The following is an 18,666-nucleotide window of genomic DNA, read 5'->3' as shown; positions in this document are numbered from 1 at the left end:
AATGTCCAAATATTGGCCCGATATATCGGTCTACCTCTACTCAACGTGAAGGCTAAATCGCATCAAACTGATCCAGGCTAGCCAAAATGTTTGATTACTTTACTTAGACACTACCACAACACCTGCAGTGTTTCCCCTCTGATTATTTTGGGGAAAACCCGCCACCCAATGGCATCCGCCCGTGTAAGCCAGATTTATTTCATTTTCCATGCAGAACCTGACCAAAGCATGAGTAATTTAAGCTTACTGTGGATAAATTTCGGAATAATTATTGTCTTTTTCTCATAACAGCCACCGTACTTAGAGGGTGCTGTTTCCTGTTTTGTGCCAACAGAGCACGGCACTGGGTCTTCTTCGTGTTATGACTGTCGTGATGCAAAGTGTGTGCCTTATTATTCCAACTCATGCTCAGACAGATCCAATCACAACCCACTTCACTCTATCTGAATGGTGCAATCTATCTATTTCTAAAAATGTAGGGGGTAAGAAGTACAGATATCTGAGGGAAAATGTAAAGAGTAGAAGTAAAAAGTCAGCTAAAAAATGACTACTCCAGTAAAGGATAAAAACCCCAAATTTCTACTTAAGTAAGGTAATGAAGTATTTTAACCCGTCCATGCAGTGGAGCACAGTAAACTGGTCTGTGCAGTGGAGCACAGACGGCCTAACATTTCAAAGTACAGCAGGGTCTCATATCCACTGTGTTTCCTCCCCACTCATGGTTATAAAAAGCCATCACATGTGGATGTAGATTTTTAAGTTAAAATATGTTTTGTAGTTGAGATGATGCCAACTTATAAAATCAGTTTTTACAGTGTAGGTTGTAAAAAAAAAAAAATTGACTCACACTTCTGAGTCATATCACTGATTGCTTTCCTCTTTATGATGCTAGCAGAGGATCTAATACCTCGGCTTTTTCTATACCAGCTTTTACCACAGGGCCAGAAATGTATCTTGCATGCAAGTGGTTTCAAAGACTTCAGATCTACTTCTCTTGATAGCATACTCATTAAATAATCTGTCTTATCTTTTGGGGTAAGTTTAGCTTCTTTATGTTCAGTGGTTTAAGTATCACTCTGAAAAATTCATCAGTTTCGTTTACCAACTTTGAAAGACACCAGCTCCTCACTTCTGCTGTCTTTTTTAACCTCAAATGAACCCTGATGAGACCTGAAACTATGCTTTTGTGCTCCGTTTCCCTTCTTCCTGTCACTCTTAATGACACCACTCAAGAACTTAACCCCAGGGTTTACAGTTTGCAGCAGAGTATGCCGAACGCCACTCAGCGATGTCAAGGATTATTGTGAAAAGTCTGCAGAACATGCTGAAAATGCCAAAGCAAAGAAAGCTAACATGATGTTATAATTACTCTGTTTCTTCTGGTTTTGTGTCTGCACTTCACTTCCTGTTGAGTCATTTCTGTCGTCAAAATCAAACTGATGTTCTGGTTCCTTTCTACATCCAGTATAAGTTACTTTCCCCCCCCAGACGCCACTGAGTGTGACCTGTGGGCTAATTCCCTCTGACCTTGTGCTCTTTAGCCTCCCACCAGCAGCAGAGCATGCAGAGTAAACAGGAGGCAGGATCAACAACTTAGCACAACACCAGCTGATGGGATTTTCTGAGCAGCATGGCCCCTCTGTCGGGAAGCTGGGCGTACAGACGCGCTGGTGAAGCCGGAGACGCGTTGAAGAAGAAGCTGTCGGCTAAAGCCTTCCTGTGTTGACAGTGAAAACAGTGGGACTTCACCTGCTGTGTGGGGATTAAATCTGCACTGTAGCCTGGATTTTAAATCTGGTGCAAAAACCAAGCACCATGTACATACATAGTTAAGTATTACTACATTACTTAAAAGGATAAAGTACACCTGACGTTTTCATAATTATCAGTGGAGTTCAAATCTATGAAAGCCCAAAAGATTTATTATAAAACAAATAAATAAAAACATCATTAAAAAAAACATTATGATGAATAACAGACAAATATATAATATGAGCATTAAATTGTAAAATAAGGCAATATTATTATGAAATATGTTTTATTATTTTTTCACATCAGATTATCATAATTAAATATTTCATAATAATTTTTTTAACAATTTCATACTTTTTTTAAAAAAAAAAAACGACTTTTTATTTTATCAATTTTCCAAGTTTTTTTTTTTTTTTTAAAGTTTTTTTAAAAAGTTTTTTTACAAAGTCAATTTTTATTTTTTAATGTTCTTTTCCTCAATGGCTGAAAAACGACATTATAAAATAAAAAGGAAATTGTGAATAAAGGACATAATAAAATTCACAAAAAAATGTTTTATTTTTTTATAAAAGCTTGGAAAATAAATAAAAAAGTCATTATTTTAGAAAGTATGAAATTTTAGATTATCATTTTGATATATTTAATTATAATAATCCAATATTGAAGAATAATTAAAAAAAAATCATAATAATAGTGTGATACTCTACAATTTAAAGGCCATTTTACATATTTTTTTCTATTATTTATCAAAATATTTTCATTTATTTAATTGAGAATCTTTTGGGGTTCATATTACTTTAAGCCACAACTCTTCATATTTAAAAAAAATAAAAATAAAATAATAAAAAAAAACTTTGTGATTTCCTTTTGTAACTTTAGTTTGTGTTATATTAAACTGGACCAAGTACTACATATAAACATATCTTGTCAGCATGCGCTGAGCCAGTATGAGACATGCCGTCCTGTGATTGGCAGAGCAGAGAAGGAGGCGAGTCTTACTTTGTTTTGAGGAAGGAGAAGTGAACGCTGAGTGAACCAAAGGGGTTCCTGTGTTGCTTAATGAGATCATTTCTGACTGAAAGATAACGTCTTTGACCCCTGTGTTTCCACTGATGAGTTTCCAAAGACAATAACAGGAGTTAAAGTTATAATAATTGGGAATAATTATCTGAAAATACAAAAATATGCCTAATTAACCAAAAATGTGAAGTTGAAGACCTGTGACTTATAGGACTAATAAGACTGAAAAGTGTATTTTAATGAAGTTTCATTGGTTAATCTAATAAAGGGAAGTGGCAAAGTAGTTAGCACTGTTAACTCAAAGCTAGATGGTTTCTGGTTTGATTCCCCAGCCAGACTCTCTGTGTGGAGTTTGGATGCTTCATATGGAGTAACTGAAGTTGATATTTATTTGAACCATAAGTATTTAAATGTTTAACAGCAGTTTGGTTAAAAAAGCTTCAGAATTTACAGAAATAAATTTTATACCTTGTAGACTAAATCATAGTTTAGCCTAAGTGTCAAGTTTGGACCAATCCTTTCCCACTGATATACAATCCAGCCTTGAGGGGCTGGATCGGCGCCGATGCCCGATACAAGGATTGGATTGGTGCATCCCTGGCTTCAAACCACAATTCAAAACATTCACAACAGATCAACTGGTCACTTTAATTACCATTTGATATTATGCGAAGGTGTGAGTTTGAAGACGGTTGTCTGTTTGTTCAGTAGGGATGGGAGGAAAAATCGAAAATCGATAAATCAGTGTTTTTTGTTTGACAATATCGATGAATCTGTTTTTTTATTTTTTTAATTCAAATTCTTAATTTCAGTCTTTTTTTTTTATAAACCGTATTGGAAAAGAGTTACCACTTTTCTCCAGCAGAGGGCAAAAAATGTTTCTCTCTGACTTGCGTGATGTGCATTTTATGGGAAAATATGGCTCTTGATATAGTCTGTTGACATTATCATCCTCATTTAACTTTTTCACATGGTCTGGTGTTAAAAAAGCAAACTAAAAATCGCAAAAATCGTAAAAATTGAAGAGGATTAGCCCTGTGAAGGCTCCACCTTCCACGACCCAAAGGAAAAAAACGGTAAAAGGAAGAGTCAGGAGAATTTTCCTTTAAAAAAAATACGTTTTTTTGTTGTTGTTTGTTTGTTTGAAAAATTATAACAATGTCTTTTTATTTTTATTTATTTATTTGTTTATTTATTCATTTTTTGTATCCTATGTCTTTCTATCCCTGCTCTGTAAAGACTGAGATTACTATTATTATTTTATGTAAGAGCATGATCTTGAGCCATTGTATGACCAGACCAACCACCCTGTTCTAATGTTGCTGTTTCTGTTTATTTTTGTGAGATTGATGAAAAACTGTAAACACTGTCACTTACAAATGCTGTAAACCTTTGACCTTTTTGTGTAAAAAATTTAATAAACAAAACTGTGAAAAAAATAAATAAATTAAAAAAAAAATGTTAACATTTACAGAAATAATCCAGCTCATTCATCACTTCTGGGCCACTTTACATGTGTGTCAGTGTCTGTGTCTGCTTTGAACCCTCTCCTTAGCCTGGATGTTGATGTTTTGGTTGTTTCGAGACGTTTTTTGGTGAAGAGTAAGCACGGTTACCTCAATCGCAGTGCACAAGTGACTTTGGGTGTTGATTAACGAGTGGAAGAAGCTATCCTTAGCGGCTACGACAGTGGACGTAGCACGGAAAAAGAAAAACACAATTAAAGTGAAATGAAACGCCAAACAAAACAAATGAGGGTGAAGCTTGGCTCGTAAAAAACCCTAAACTATAAATTGCATTAAACAGTTATTTCTCAGTCAGGAGCTCTTCCCAGCCCCTGAAACCTTCCCCTCTGAGCTCAACCAGGTGAACAACCTGAAAACAATGTATGCGTTTTATCTGCTACGCTGGAGTCATGCTCTCAACCCAAAACAAGAGGTGAGCAAACACTCAGACTCGAGCAAAGCTGCTTTCAAAGTGCTCAGGAATTGTTCAAAACCCCATTGTGCTCTGAGTAAATCACACAGGGATGCAGGAGAATGATCAACTGGAGCGAAAAAACTCTGCATACCACATCGCTGACCCGGCATACTCCCACTAACACAGGATTGTGCAATTGATCTCTAATAAATTCCGATATTAGCGACTGAGTCTTTTACACTGCAGGTGGTGCTTTGCAAACATGGTACTGTTGGGACTCATGCAGCTCCACACAGAGCGAGAGCAAACACTTGATGCTGAATTTCCTCTTCAGATCGCAGCAGATGTTGGTAGTGTGCTGTTTCTATTAGCAGAAAGTCAATATGCATAAACATGACTTATGGTTTTGTTTTCTGTGGTGTATTTAGTCTGACATCGAGTTCTTTCTATAGAGGAGCAAGTCATCTTGACCTCACAAACCCCGTCTGATAAATCTGTCTCAGCTCAGAGAAGTAAGTTGCATCAGTGGCAGCCATGAGCTTGGTGCTGGTATCACTGGAGTCATTTACTAAGTGAAACACTGAATTTGTGAATTGCTGCTGTACAGTAACTCGGACATAAATTAAAAAAAAGTGACGACCTTTTGAAGAAACGCTTTTCATTCACTCTGTGGTTCTGATTTCAGAGATTTCATGTCAGTCAGGCCCTGCACTCATTGTGCAGCTGAACTACTCTTGTGGTGCAATGCAAACTCACTGTGCAAGTGAACGGTTGACGCCTCAAAACCACAGCACATGAATTATACGCTCACAGTGAAGTGACAATAAAGTTTCCTTTGGAAGACCCACAGATAAAAGCCAGAGTCAGAGAATCGCCACTTAAAGGGGCTGTGAGGAGTTTCTAAGTGATCTTGCAAAAGCTTCCCTTCTAGATTTATGCCTGATCGTAATCCACACTTTAAAATGAAATTATCAGCACCAATAAAGGTTATTTTGAAATGCTACTTTGGGTGTGCTGTGTTTTTCTCTGCTGGAAATGATTTCTGTGATTAATTTTGTAGTGATGGTGGACACTGTAGCCTAACTGTCAGACAGAAAAAGGACAGAAGAGCAGAAGAAAGATAAACAGGAGAAAGATAGAGCACGAGCTAAAGGCTAAAAGGGCTAAACTGTGCTAAAGTAGATTCCAACCCACAGTCAGCAGTTATTCTGCAGTGGTCTGTTCAAACTAAAACATGCTGCTAAGCCTGGGAGCTGTTTAATAAATTTATGCTGAAAGGTATTTGAATGAAGTTAAGTGTTTGAGTTTGTATTGTTCACAATATTGACACCCATATTTGCACTTTAACTGCAAATTAATATCGGCTTCAAATATCAGTTATCAGCCTCCTTGACTACAAATAATCGGTATTGGTATTGGCCCGAAAAATCCATATTAGTCTATATCTATTCTTGATATATACCCTTGCAATGTTGTGTTCATGCCCAGCATGGAAAATCGTCTACTCTTCCACTCCTTCACAGTCACAAGGATGTATTTAGGCACCAAAACATGATACTGTTTTTTTATGTGAATTAGTACTGGGTATTACAGATGGAATTGGTTGGTACCTATAAAAGTACCTATAGTTCTGTACCTATCCTTATTCAGACCTTAGCGCAACCTAACTGTACTGATCAATACCTTACCTCAGTGGGTTGCATCCCGTAAAAAAAGTTTTCTTGAACAAAAAAAAAATGTTTTGATCTGATCTCTATTCAAATCCAGAACAAATACACACTTTGTTAAAAGGCACGTCTTCACGACAGTGTGAGTGTGACTCCAGGCCAGAAGGTGGCACTGCAGTCCAATTAAAATAGATCCCATTCGTAGCAGCTTTGGTCATTATGTATAAAGCGCACAGATCAGTTTTCTGATGTGAGGGCAGAAACTGAAATATGAAAAACGATATCAAAATTGAAAAGCATGATCTGAAATCAAATTTAATATTTTGAAACTGATTTTTCTGCTTTGAAACTTTATTTTAACCTTGAACATCCAACACTGTATTCCTAAAAACCAAGAGTTGGATATTCAGTTTTACTTCCTTTAATTTAGATTCCATTTTTAGTTTAGGAAGACACACTTCCAGTCTGAGGACAGATTCACAAAACCCCAACTCACGATCAGCCCATCTCGGCCTTTACATCACAGCTGATCAGAGCGGGGCTCTATCTCCACATCACGTGACGCTGCTTTCTTCAATCAGGAAAAAGAAAAGCCCTGGAGTTGAACAATCTGCTCCTGGTTCTGCTTTAGCTGCGTGAGAGTACGCTGCTGGCTGACCCAAAGCGAGAAATCCATCTGACCGGTCCAGAGCAGCTGATCAGGCTGTGATCGGCCTCGGCCCTTTCGGTATACCGCATGAAAAATTGGGCTGAAATTACACCCAACTTCAAAATCAGTTGTGAGACTAAAGGAAGTAGGTCAGAACTGACCTCAGATGACACAGAGGGACTCAGGGTCTGATACTACTTCCCAACATTTCTTCTTTTTGTCTTAATACAACAAACCTGCACCACACAAGACTCTTCAACTACTGGACACATGGAAACCAGTTAAATTATGATGGGATTATGATGTTTTAAGCTAGGTAACGCAGAGAATCTGACAGAATCTGACAGATAAAGTAGAAATGCCAATAAACCACCCTGCTCTCTTAAATCTGCGCAGTCAGATGAAGCTCCACAGCCAGGCCAAGATAAACTCGTACCACGACTTACGGTGAGTCAGGAGAGATGGAGGAGTGAATCAGCAGCTCTGACAGATGCTTGCAAGAGTATTGATTTTATCTGCTTCTCTTTTTTTTTTTGACTCAGAATGAAAACTTCTCTTTCAGACCACTGAAACTCACCACTCACAGCAGGAGAAGCAAATCAGGAGTGGGTAGTTATGAGTGGGAATTTACTTCACCGAGAATCAGCATCAGACCGCTGTAATAGATGCTCTTAATACAGTACGATCATAAGTCACAGGAAGAAAAGACCCCTGACTTCACACATAATGATCACTTAAAGAAAAACTGTTCTTTTACACTTTGATCTGACAGAAACACAAAAACAAAAACACTTACAGTGGTGTGAGAAATATGGTGTTTTGTTTGGTCGTCACATTAACATGGTTGGCCTAAACTTCAACCATAAATCTCAGACAAGTTTCAGTGAGTAACTTGCTAGCTTGTGTTCTAGCCTCTAGCTCATGTTTTAGCCTCTAGCTCATGTTGTAGCCTCTAGCTTGTGGTTATGCCTGTAGCTCGTGTTTTAGCCTTCAGCTAATGTTTTAGCCTCTAGCTTGTAATTAAGCCTCTAGCTCATGTTTTAACCTTTAGCTCATGTCTTAGTAATTAGATTGTGTTTTAGCCTTACAACTATGTCTATCCTCTGGCTCATGTTTTAGCCTGTAGTTCATGATTAAGCCTCTAGCTCATCTTTTAGCCTTAAGCTCATGTTGTAGACTATAGCCCACGTTTTTGCCTCAAGCTTGTGGCTTAGCCTGTAGCTCATGTTTTAGCCTTTAGCTCATGTTTTAGCCTCTAGTTTGTAATTAAGCCTCTAGTTCATGTTTTAGCCTTGAGCTCATGCTTTAGCTATTAGATTGTGTTTCAGCCTTACAACTATGGCTACCCTCTGGCTCATGTTATAGCCTTAAGCTCATGTTTTAGCCTTTAGCTTGTGTTTAAGACTCTAGCTTATTATTTAGTTTCTAGCTTGTGGTTTCGCCTGTAGCTCATGTTTTAGCCTCTGGCTCATGTTATAGCCTGTAGTTCATGTTTTAGCCTTTAGCTCATGGTTAAGCTATTAGATTGTGTTTTAGTCTCAAGACTATGTCTAACCCTCTGGCTCATCTTTTAGCCTGTAGTTCATAATTGAGCCTCTAGCTCATTTTTTAGCCTGTAGCTCATGTTGTAGACTCTAGCCCACATTTTAGCCTCTAGCTTGTAATTAAGCCTCTAGTTCATGTTTTAGCCTTGAGCTCATGCTTTAGCTTTTGTACTGTGTTTTAGCCTTACAACTGATGTTTACCCTCTGGCTCATGTTATAGCCCGTAGTCCATGTTTTAGCCTGTAGTTCATGATTTAGCCTTAAGCTCATGTTTTAGCTTTTAGCTTGTGTTAAAGACTCTAGCTTATGATTTAGTCTCTAGCTTGTGGTTTAGCATGTAGCTCATGTTTTAGCTATTAGATTTTGTTTTAGCCTTAAGACTATGTCTAACCCTCTGGTGCATGTTTTAGCCTCTAGCTTGTGTTTTAGCCTTTAGCCATTTTTTAACCTCTAGCTCATGTTCAAGCCTTTACTCAAGTTATACCCTTTAGCCCTTTTATAGCCTTGAGCTTGTGCTCTATCCTTTTCCTGTTTATCTTTCTTCAGCTCTTCTGTCCTTTTTCTGTCTGACAGTTTGGCTCCAGTGTCCACCATCACTACAAAATTAATCACAGAAATCGTTTCAGCAGAGAAAAACACAGATCTCTCTTCTCACTACTAAACTTCATCAGCTGGCGTGGTTTTGTCATAGAGACCTAGTTGTGCAGTAAATCAATCAAGTCCTGCTCGACCCGACCAACTTTGCAACTGTAGCGTTTTTAACTTAGAGATTACGTCATTCCATAATCTGTCATAAATACTTCCTGGTCAGCAACAAAACCTAAACAAGCTACTGACTTCAGCTGACATCTGTGTTTTTTGCTGCTGTTACCGTTAATAGCCAGCTCTTTGTATTGGTTTAATCTTTTCTAATTTGGAGATATTTCAGACACATTTGGTAAGATGTTAGGAAGTTTATATCAACTCTTCAACTCCTCCACTTTAAGTGAAGATAAAAGGTCAAAAAGACTAAATCGAGGCTGAAACTTACAGGTAGTCTTGTGAAATTAATTTGGTAAAGATTAAATCTAAAGAAGCTGCAAATGGACTCAGTGGATTGCCAGTTTGTTCCCCAGCTCCTGCTCTCAACAACGAGACTCTTAACCCTAAATGCCCCCAGAGAAAAAGCTCAACAAGCCAACGACTCCTCAGCACTTTACAGGCTTTTAGCTTTGACTTCACATCTTTGTCCAGCAGCAGAATCTGTGATCAATACCTGAACTGCAGGAGATAAAAACCCACATTGATCAGAAATGGTTAGTCATCTCTGCTGGCTAATATCTGCGTCTACAAATGTTCCTGAAACCTGCCATGTCTGGAGGCTCTCCAATCGGCCTCTGTCATCTCTCTGCCAGCCGTCCTTTTAAGGACACTCAGGAACACGATGTTCTTCAATCTGGCTAAACCATCTCTCCAAAATTATCCGGGACCCACAAACTTTTCCACCTGGCCCTCCGAGCTCTTTGTTCAAAAGGTCTTTTTGTGTTGTTCGGCCTTCATCTCTGTGAACGCACGCTCGTGCAGGAAGAGGATGAGGCAGTGTGTGTTTGAACAGATACAGCAGCGAGTTTCTGGGAAAATACCTCGACCCTCCCATGTGAATTATGAGAAAATTCCACTGTAGTAAAGAGGAAGACAAAAAAGGGAAAAAAAGAGAAGTCGATGTGTTTGTACAACCAATAATGCAATGTTATCACAAGCAACAGTCCAGCCTGGAGCTGAACAGAAACTACAGCCGTCTGCTTCCAGCTGATGCGCTCTTATTGTGAAGGTCTGATGAGGGTACAACAAAAGGTTCAACGGAAAAAAGGTGTTAAAGTCTGCAGTCTTAGTCAGTGTCTGCTTTGCTGATTTTGTCTTAATTAAGACGCTAAATGCCGGCCACTTTATTAGGCACACCTGTCCAACTGCTCGTTAACACAAATTTCTAATCAGCCAATCACATGGCAGCAACTCAATGCATTTAGGTATGTAGACATGGTCAAGACGATCTGCTGCTGTTCAAAGCGAGCATCAAAATGAGGAAGAAAGGTGATTTAAGGGACTTTGAACGTGGCATGGTTGTTGGTCTGAGTATTTCAGAAACTGATGATCTACTGGGATTTTAACCCACAACCATCTCTAGGGTTTACAGAGAATGGTCCCAAACAGAGAAAATATCCAGTGAGCAGCAGTTCTGTGGGACAAAATGCCTTGTTGATGCCAGAGGTCAGAGGAGAATGGACAGACTGGTTGGAGCTGATAGAAAGGCAACAGTAACTCAAATAACCACTGGTTACAACCGAGGTCTGCAGAAGAGCATCTCTGAACACACAACACGTCCAACCTTGAGGCAGATGGGCTACAGCAGCAGAAGACCACACCGGGTGACCCTCCTGTCAGCTAAGAACAGGAAACTGAGGCTACAATTCACACAGCAACACCAAAACTGGACAATAGAAGATTGGAGAAACGTTGCCTGGTCTGATGAGTCTGGATTTCTGCTCCACATTCAGATGGTAGGGTCAGAATTTGGCCTCAACAACATGAAAGCATGGATCCATCCTGCCTTGTATCAACGGTTCAGGCTGCTGCTGCTGGTGTAATGGTGTGGGGGATATTTTCTTGGCTCACTTTGGGCCCCTTAGTACCAACTGAGCATGGTTTAAAGTCCACAGAAAAAAAAAGAAAAAAAAGGAAAAAAAAAAAAAGAAAAAAGAAAGAAAAAAGAGAAAAAGAAGAAAAAAAGAAAAAAGAAAGAAAAAAGGGAAAAAGAAGAAAAAAAGCAGAAAAACGAAAAAAGAAAAAAAAGGGAAAAAAGAAAGAAAGAGAAAAAAGAAAAAAAAGGAAAAAGGAAAATAGAAAAAAAGAAAAAAAATGAAAAAAGGGAAAAAAAAGAGAAAAAAGGAAAGAAGAAAAAAAAAGAGAAAAAATGAAAAAGAAAAAATAAAATAAATAAGAGAACAAATAGGGAAAAACTAAAAAAGAAAGAAAAGGGAAAAAGAAAAAAAAGAAGAAAAAAAGAGAAAAAAGAGAAAACAAAAAATAAAAATCCACAGCCTTCCTGAGTATTGTTGCTGACCATGTCCATCCCTTTATGAGCACAGTGTACCCATCTTCTGATGGCTACTTCCAGCAGGATAACGCTCCATGTCATAAAGCTGGAATCATCTCAGACTGCTTTCTTCAACATGACAATGAGTTCCCTGTTCTCAAATGTCCTCCACAGTCCCCAGATCTCAATCCAATAGAGCACCTTTGGGATGTGGTGGAACGGGAGATTCTCATCATGGATGTTCAGCCGACAAATCTGCAGCAACTGTGTGATGCTATCATGTCAATATGGACCAAACTCTCTGAGGAAAGTTTCTAGTACTTTGTTGAATCTATACCACCAAGGATTAAGGCAGTTCTGAAGGCAAAAGGGGGTCCAACCTGGTACTAGCAAGGTCTACCTAATACAGTGGCCGGTGAGTGTGTAGACCAATGTACTGCGATCTCCCTAACATAAATAAAGCCAGTTTGAGGGATGGTAAACAATTCCCGGGTTTGTACCGAATCAGTGAGTGGATGGAAAACATTAACAAGTGGACAGATGTTCAGTGGTGAAGTCCAGCGTGTACCTCAAAGAGCGAGTTTAGACACATAAGTGACTTAATGGTTATAAGACAGGTCAAGAGTTTGATAACTTTTGGTTGATTGAGGTTGGATAAAGAAGACACGTTTCGCTGGTGTTTCAGTGTCAAGTGTGACCCTGTTACTTGGTGACCGTCAGCCAACAATCACCAACACCTTTTGGCTTTGGTATAAAACATGGACGTAGTCTCCCAACATCACCCTGTCTGTTTCTGAAACGGATTTTTGAAGCAGATCGGCTACAGCGGCCACATTGGTAGTGGCAAGGGCTTCACTTACAGGTATAGGGCGCCTGTTGGTCACGTGACCCTGAGCTGTGCCTCTGATTGGACAAGCTCTCGATCTTAATATCTTCTTAACGGCCAAAAAATTCACCGCCCCCGTACAGTGTGTGCCGTTAGTAAAATTAACGACTCGGACAGGAGCCGTTTTTTGAACCAGGCTGTAAATAGGTTAATTTCTGCTTTGAAACTGTCTTTTTTGGCTTGGTGTGTTTGTGACTTCTGGTACTTCTGGATGTATGAGGATCCAAACTTGTGCATCTGTGCAGACTCTGAATAATAAAACAAAGTGTAGTCTAGACCTGTTTCTGTTATAAAGAGTCTACACATCCTTTTTTTAATGAACTGGTGCAGAATAATAAATACTGATGGAAGCTTAAAATGTCAGAGTGTCTGCTCTTCAATCCAGCGCTCACACAGATAAATCTCATCACAGAGTGTCCTTCTGTGACAGATTAAATAAATGCTAACGCTTTTATTCCTGCAGAGTTAACTGAACAAATCCAGCTACAAACGTGAAACCCTCCTGCTCCTGGCTCCTTCACACGCCCTGTACATTACAGCTGCTTCTGATTTGACCACCACCCTCTTAAACGTCTGCTTTCCACTGAGTTTTTTCTCCCCTGTTTACTATACAGCTGCACATTTCCAGTCGGATTAGGAGCCAACTACTACACATACAGTCTGAATAACGGAGGGGAAAGTGGGTTTGTGGATTCCAGTGGAAAGTCCGGCCTCACAGCTCGGCTCACGACGCTCCGAGCACAATAAAGGAGGCGCACAATGGAAGGGGGGAAACTGTGCGTGTGGGGAAAATAAAACAATCGCTCACGTATTTGTGGAGCAAATCAAGCAGCTGCAGCGATGCTTTTTTTAAGAGCGGAGTGGTGTGGAAACAAGCGGGACATGAAGGGAGCAGCGTCAAGCCCTGACACGCAGAGCAGGGACACGGAGCAACCTGTCCTGCAGGCGGTGCAGGGGCTGACCTTTGACCTCTGACACCAGCTAGCTGTGAGGGAAGCATTCCTTTGCAAAGTTAGCATAATGTAGACCCAACACTTCTTCTTCTATCAGTGTTTTTACCACAGACTGTACAAAACATGGGTGCTGTTGACCTGAGATAACCTGGTTGTTTCTGGAGAGCAAAAGGTGGAAAATCTGATTGGCCACCCAAGGGCGCTGAAAAACGTATTTATCATTGGCTGGTCTACTTTTCAGAGACAGGATCAAGTCATGAAGCTATAAACAATTGACATTGTTAAGAGAAATTAAGCTTGAGATTTTTTACGGTTGTCAAAATGCTGCATTATAAACGATTAAATGCCCAAGCGTAAAATGTATATGACTCTTGAATGTAGGTAATCAGAGTCGATTTGATTGGTGGAGACAGAGATGCTAAAATAAAGCTATTCATGAGTGTGTGCGTGCATGCTCTTTGCTATCTCTGTACAAGTTAGCGCCTTAGTGGTGCCGCTCCAAAGAAAGGAGATGCCCAACGAAAACTCCAGCTAACTTTCTAGCTAGAAACGCTACAGATGTAGCTGAGTTAAAGGGATGAATCTTATTTTCAGACCATTCTGGAAACTTGTTTTACACTGTTGTATCAACAGATCTTCAATATGAGTCTAAGACCCTGTTTACATGACAACGTTTCACCCCCAAAAAATGCAAAAATGCAGTGGAAAAGAATCTGTGTTTACAAAATGCTGTAGTAAGCATGCCAGGCCTGTAGCTGGCGCTATAACTGTCTCGTCCAGAAGTAGCTTTTGGTAGATCTCCACTGAAGTAGGAATTGGGCCGATCATCTGGTGTATTGGTGAATGCTAAGAGTAGAAGTGGAGCAACAGATGCTCAAGACAGTCAGCAGGTTCAGCAGATTGCGCAGCACAAGCTCAACACGGTAGTCCATGACGATTGTAACAACGGCATACTACTGTATGCGCACAGCTGAGTCAGCTGAAAACTCTAGCTTGCTGTTTACATGGCAATGGTGGCTGTGGCGTTTCAGAAAAAATCCACTCTGGAGGCTGTTTTTCAAAGTTTGCTTTAGGTTGGCTAAAACAGTGTTTCCATGTGAACTGGAGGCTTAAACTAAACAGTGCTTTACTGTTTCAACCTAAAACTGTTGTCATGTAAACGGCCCCACAAGGGTTTCCCTTGGCTTCTTGAGTCAGCTTCAAGTTGACAGTCAGGGATGGGTGCCTACTGTACCGGTGCCTGGTACATGGTAAACTGTATTGGTACTCAATGGTACCAATTTTTGGTACTTTTACGTGTTAATGTGGAAATAAATATCCATCCATCCAATCATTGTCAGAACCGCTTATCCTGTTCAGGGTCGCGGGTGGCTGGATCCCAGCTGTCACTGGGTGAGAGGCAGGGTACACCCCGGACTGGTCGCCAGCCAATCATAGGGCTGACACAAGCCAGGTATACATGGACCCAAATATTCCGCTCGCTTTCTGTTTATTTGCTCAAACGGAAAGAATCTAACCTGTGTATACACCTCGTTCCAAAGAAAAGAGCCAATCCGAATAGACATTTAATCAGTTTCACAGGGGTGGGATATTCCTTTCCCCAAACAGATTGAGGTATCATGTATCCACTCAGACGGAAAGTTGTCAGGGTGCGTTCTTTCAGCGCATGCTCAGATATGATGTAAGACGCAACTAGAGACGTTCCTCAATTTTAATAATTGGCGACGAGCAGTCAGCGCTGGACTGCTGCAGAAAGTTTGTTTTTGATCCAAATTTTGAAAGAACTGAACATAATTTCAAGACTGGACGGATGACAAACTCGCAATACGGAGCATTGCAACACCATGATAAACAAACTGCCGTCCTCCAGCTTTGATAAATCTCATGATGTTTACGTTTTTCTGCGCATGCCCCATTGACTATTCTGTTTGATTACAGCGGCGCATGTAGACCAGAGATTGGAATATTCCTTTCCATGTATACTATTGTTTTCGGAAAAGTCATTCAAAAAGATTCATTCGGAAAGACGGAAAACTCCTCATGTAACCGTGGCTACAGAGACAGACAACCATTCACTCACACACTCACACCTACGGACAATTTAGAGTGACCAATTAATCTGATGAGCATGTTTTTGGAGAACATGCAAACTCCACACAGAAAGGCCCACCTAATAAATATTTATTTGTTCAATAATAAAATCTCTAAGTTTTTTTAATTTAACATATTTTTTTCTCAATATATAAACTTGCAATGCTGTGTTTATGTTCAGCATGGAAAATCACCTACTCTTCCACTCATTCACAGTCACAAGGATGCATTCATGGACCAAAACATGGAACCATTTGATTTCACGTGAATCGGTACTACAGACAGAATTTAGATCCTTCATTTAAGTCTTTGTTTATAAGCTGGGTTGGAAAAAAGTTGAGATGTCAGATCCTCTGAATAAATCATAAAAACTGACTCACATGTGATGTTTTTGGGGAGAATATAGCTCCAGATAAAGTCTGTAAACATCATCATAATCCTACAACTTTTTCACTTGGTCTGATGTTAAAAATGTGAACTAAAAATCGCAAAAAATTGGAAATATCAAAGAATTGCAATTTAATTCAAATCGGCACCCAAAAAATCGGAATTTGAATTTGATGAATCGGGAAATACTAAACACTGAGGAGTTATTTTAAGAATCAGTTTACTGAGTGAGCTGCTGTTACACCCACGCTTATCTGTGCTTACACTGACTCTGCAAAAACTCAAAAGTTTAAACTCTAAGTGTGAGTCAACTCTCAACTTTTCATGCAACTTCTTTCAGTGCACGCACCAACCACTGTCAGCCGGCCTGGATCAATAACATGCAATCACACTGTGAGACTGAGAGGCTTGATCAACCACTTCAAACTCCACTTGATCAACTTCAGATGTGATCACAGGAGAATCTGTAATCAGGAAACTAGAGATGAGACAGGCCTGACCTTTGACCCCTGAGCTCTGTTTGGAAGTGAGGAAAGGAATCAACATGTCAGGGGTGAAGGACTCTCAGCTGTTTGGAGGTGTTTTGGTCAGACTTGCATGGATTTCTGACCCCCAATTCTCACCTGCATTGTAGAAGCGGTCCAGCACTGCAGTCTCCCCAAAGTCCAGCTTCCCAAAGTTCACCGTCTCTAGCTTGCTCCCCACGGTGTCACACGCGTCCTTTAAGCACTGCAGAGCCATGCTCTCCGCGTTGCTCTGCTGGCTCGCCTCTCCATTCACCACATAGGCCGCCGTCACCGGCCTGTTCTTGCTCGACTTCCCCGTGGAAAGCAGCCCTCCACCGTCCATAGGACATCCCCCAGGTGCTGGGATAAGCCCCCCTCCTCCAACAGGGACAACAGAGTCCTGCCAGAAAGTCCCAGCTGCAGGGATACCACCACCTCCACCTCCGCTGGAGCTGTCAACACCGAGGCTCTCCCTGCCGGGGCAGACTCCAAAGCACGGCACCGGTAAGGATATCCCGTCCTGGTCTTGGCTCATCTTGTTTCGAGTGTCTCTCAGTGTCTCAAAGTGTAGGTTTTGACAAGCGGCTCCTCCATGGAGAGCCAGCGTTACGCACAGGGGTTACTCATGGAGCCTCTGCACAGGCACGACGTGCAACCTCGCTCCAATCCAAAGCAAGTAAACAGTCTGATAGAGGCTGGGGGGGGCGGCTACACACCATGCTGCATGTTTGCAGTCGACTGCACGCTCAGAGAAACACCAGATAACGCCGAAGTTAGCCGAAGTCACGACGCGGATCCAATGAGAAAGAAAATCCAGCAAATCCACGCATTCCTCCTCAGCGCTCACAACACATCCACATACTTTCAGAAGTTGAGCAACGCCGCCGGTGGCAGCGCAGCAACGCCTACAGGAAACACGAAGGACACGGTAGCTGCTGCGCCAAGTTGCAGCGCTGTTTGAGGCTCGTATCGGTGCGACGGCTGCTTGTCATCCACCGAAACAGAAGGCTGAGTGCGCACGCATCCAGGCTGCTTTCATGTGAAAACAGACCCTGCCCTGTTTCCACTGTTATCTCTCCGTCCACACTCACACTCACACACACACTCACGCGCGCGGGGCGGGGAGGAGGCACCCAGCGCGAGCCTCCTGTTTGCTGGGCGGAGTCAACATGACCATATGTGAAGCTGTGGACTCCAAGAAAAGGAGTAGTTCACCTAAAAACATGACCAAAACAACCTAACCAGCAGTGCCCTGTGTACAGTTACATCACAGATCAAACGATAAACAGTCCCAATAAACACTATGTTCATGAGTCAGAGCTGGCCTGGAATGAAAGAAGGATTATTCCTCTTTTCTTCAGTCGTAAAGTTGTGGAGTATTTCATTATTTCGAACATTAATCTTCTGTGATCGAAACTAATTACACAGTCATTCTGTGGCGAGGTAATAATTCATCTCTGAATTAAAGTTCCTGGCAGTGACTTTGGCTTCAGCCCAGCAGGCGAGTGTAATTCAGCTCCAAGTCGGAACATGTTGCCTCTGTGATTCAATCTGAAACATCTTCAGTGAGCCTCACACAAAACTCCATCAATAAATCAACAGAGAGAAACATGTTCACAGTCTGTGAGAATTGTTTGTCACCTGCTGTAACCTGATGGTCCCCTATCTTTGGTGTCACAATGAGGACTCCTAGTGGTGAGAGAAAGTCAGTACATGATGGAATTTACACAGATCTGGAAAATACAAGGGATTGTTGCAAAAACATGATAATTAAACGAAACAGTATGAAATCCTGACTCAATGTTTATCTTTTTAAAAGTTTTCACTCTAGTAAAGCTAATTTTTTAATTGTTTAAAATGTGTTTTTTAACTTCCTTACTATTAAATAAATAAATAAATAAATAAACAAATAAGATTTTTTTTTTTTAATTTCACTTATAATTTTTTAATTGTAAATAATGCAGAAAAAATGGGGGAAAATTAGATAAGTAATGACAACAACCATAAATAAATAAATAAATGAATAAAAAGATAAAGATTTGGTGGATAACAAAAAAACTTGTAAAATTAAATAAACTAAAAATTAAAACAAAACTTAAAATGAAGAAACACTTGATCAAGCAGGAACCTTCAGTGTTAAAAAATGAAGTGCAACAAACTGCAGTTCCTCCATTATCCACTTGAGTCTGGCTCCAAAAGCCAAAGAAATGTCATTAAC

The 18,666-nt window shown here is 40.4% G+C and overlaps 1 protein-coding gene across 2 annotated transcripts in view; it reads right to left on the bottom strand.

The window, feature by feature from the left end:
* The window catches only part of map3k5 (mitogen-activated protein kinase kinase kinase 5), a 120,985-nt gene extending 103,442 nt beyond the window's left edge, over positions 1 to 17,543 (bottom strand). For both annotated transcript variants that reach the window (XM_074684670.1, XM_074684671.1), the window contains exon 1: positions 16,566 to 17,543. In XM_074684670.1, coding sequence (XP_074540771.1) covers positions 16,566 to 16,983 — 418 coding nt within the window. In that variant the 5' untranslated portion in view covers positions 16,984 to 17,543. The remainder of the gene's footprint in view (positions 1 to 16,565) is intronic.
* Positions 17,544 to 18,666: the final 1,123 nt, after the last annotated feature.

This window comes from Halichoeres trimaculatus, unplaced genomic scaffold, assembly GCF_033239565.1.
Source record: "Halichoeres trimaculatus isolate MK-OKI-2021-1 unplaced genomic scaffold, fHalTri1.1 fHalTri1_scaffold_13, whole genome shotgun sequence".
Taxonomy (NCBI): domain Eukaryota; kingdom Metazoa; phylum Chordata; class Actinopteri; order Labriformes; family Labridae; genus Halichoeres; species Halichoeres trimaculatus.
This window is presented reverse-complemented; position numbering and strand designations above follow the sequence as displayed.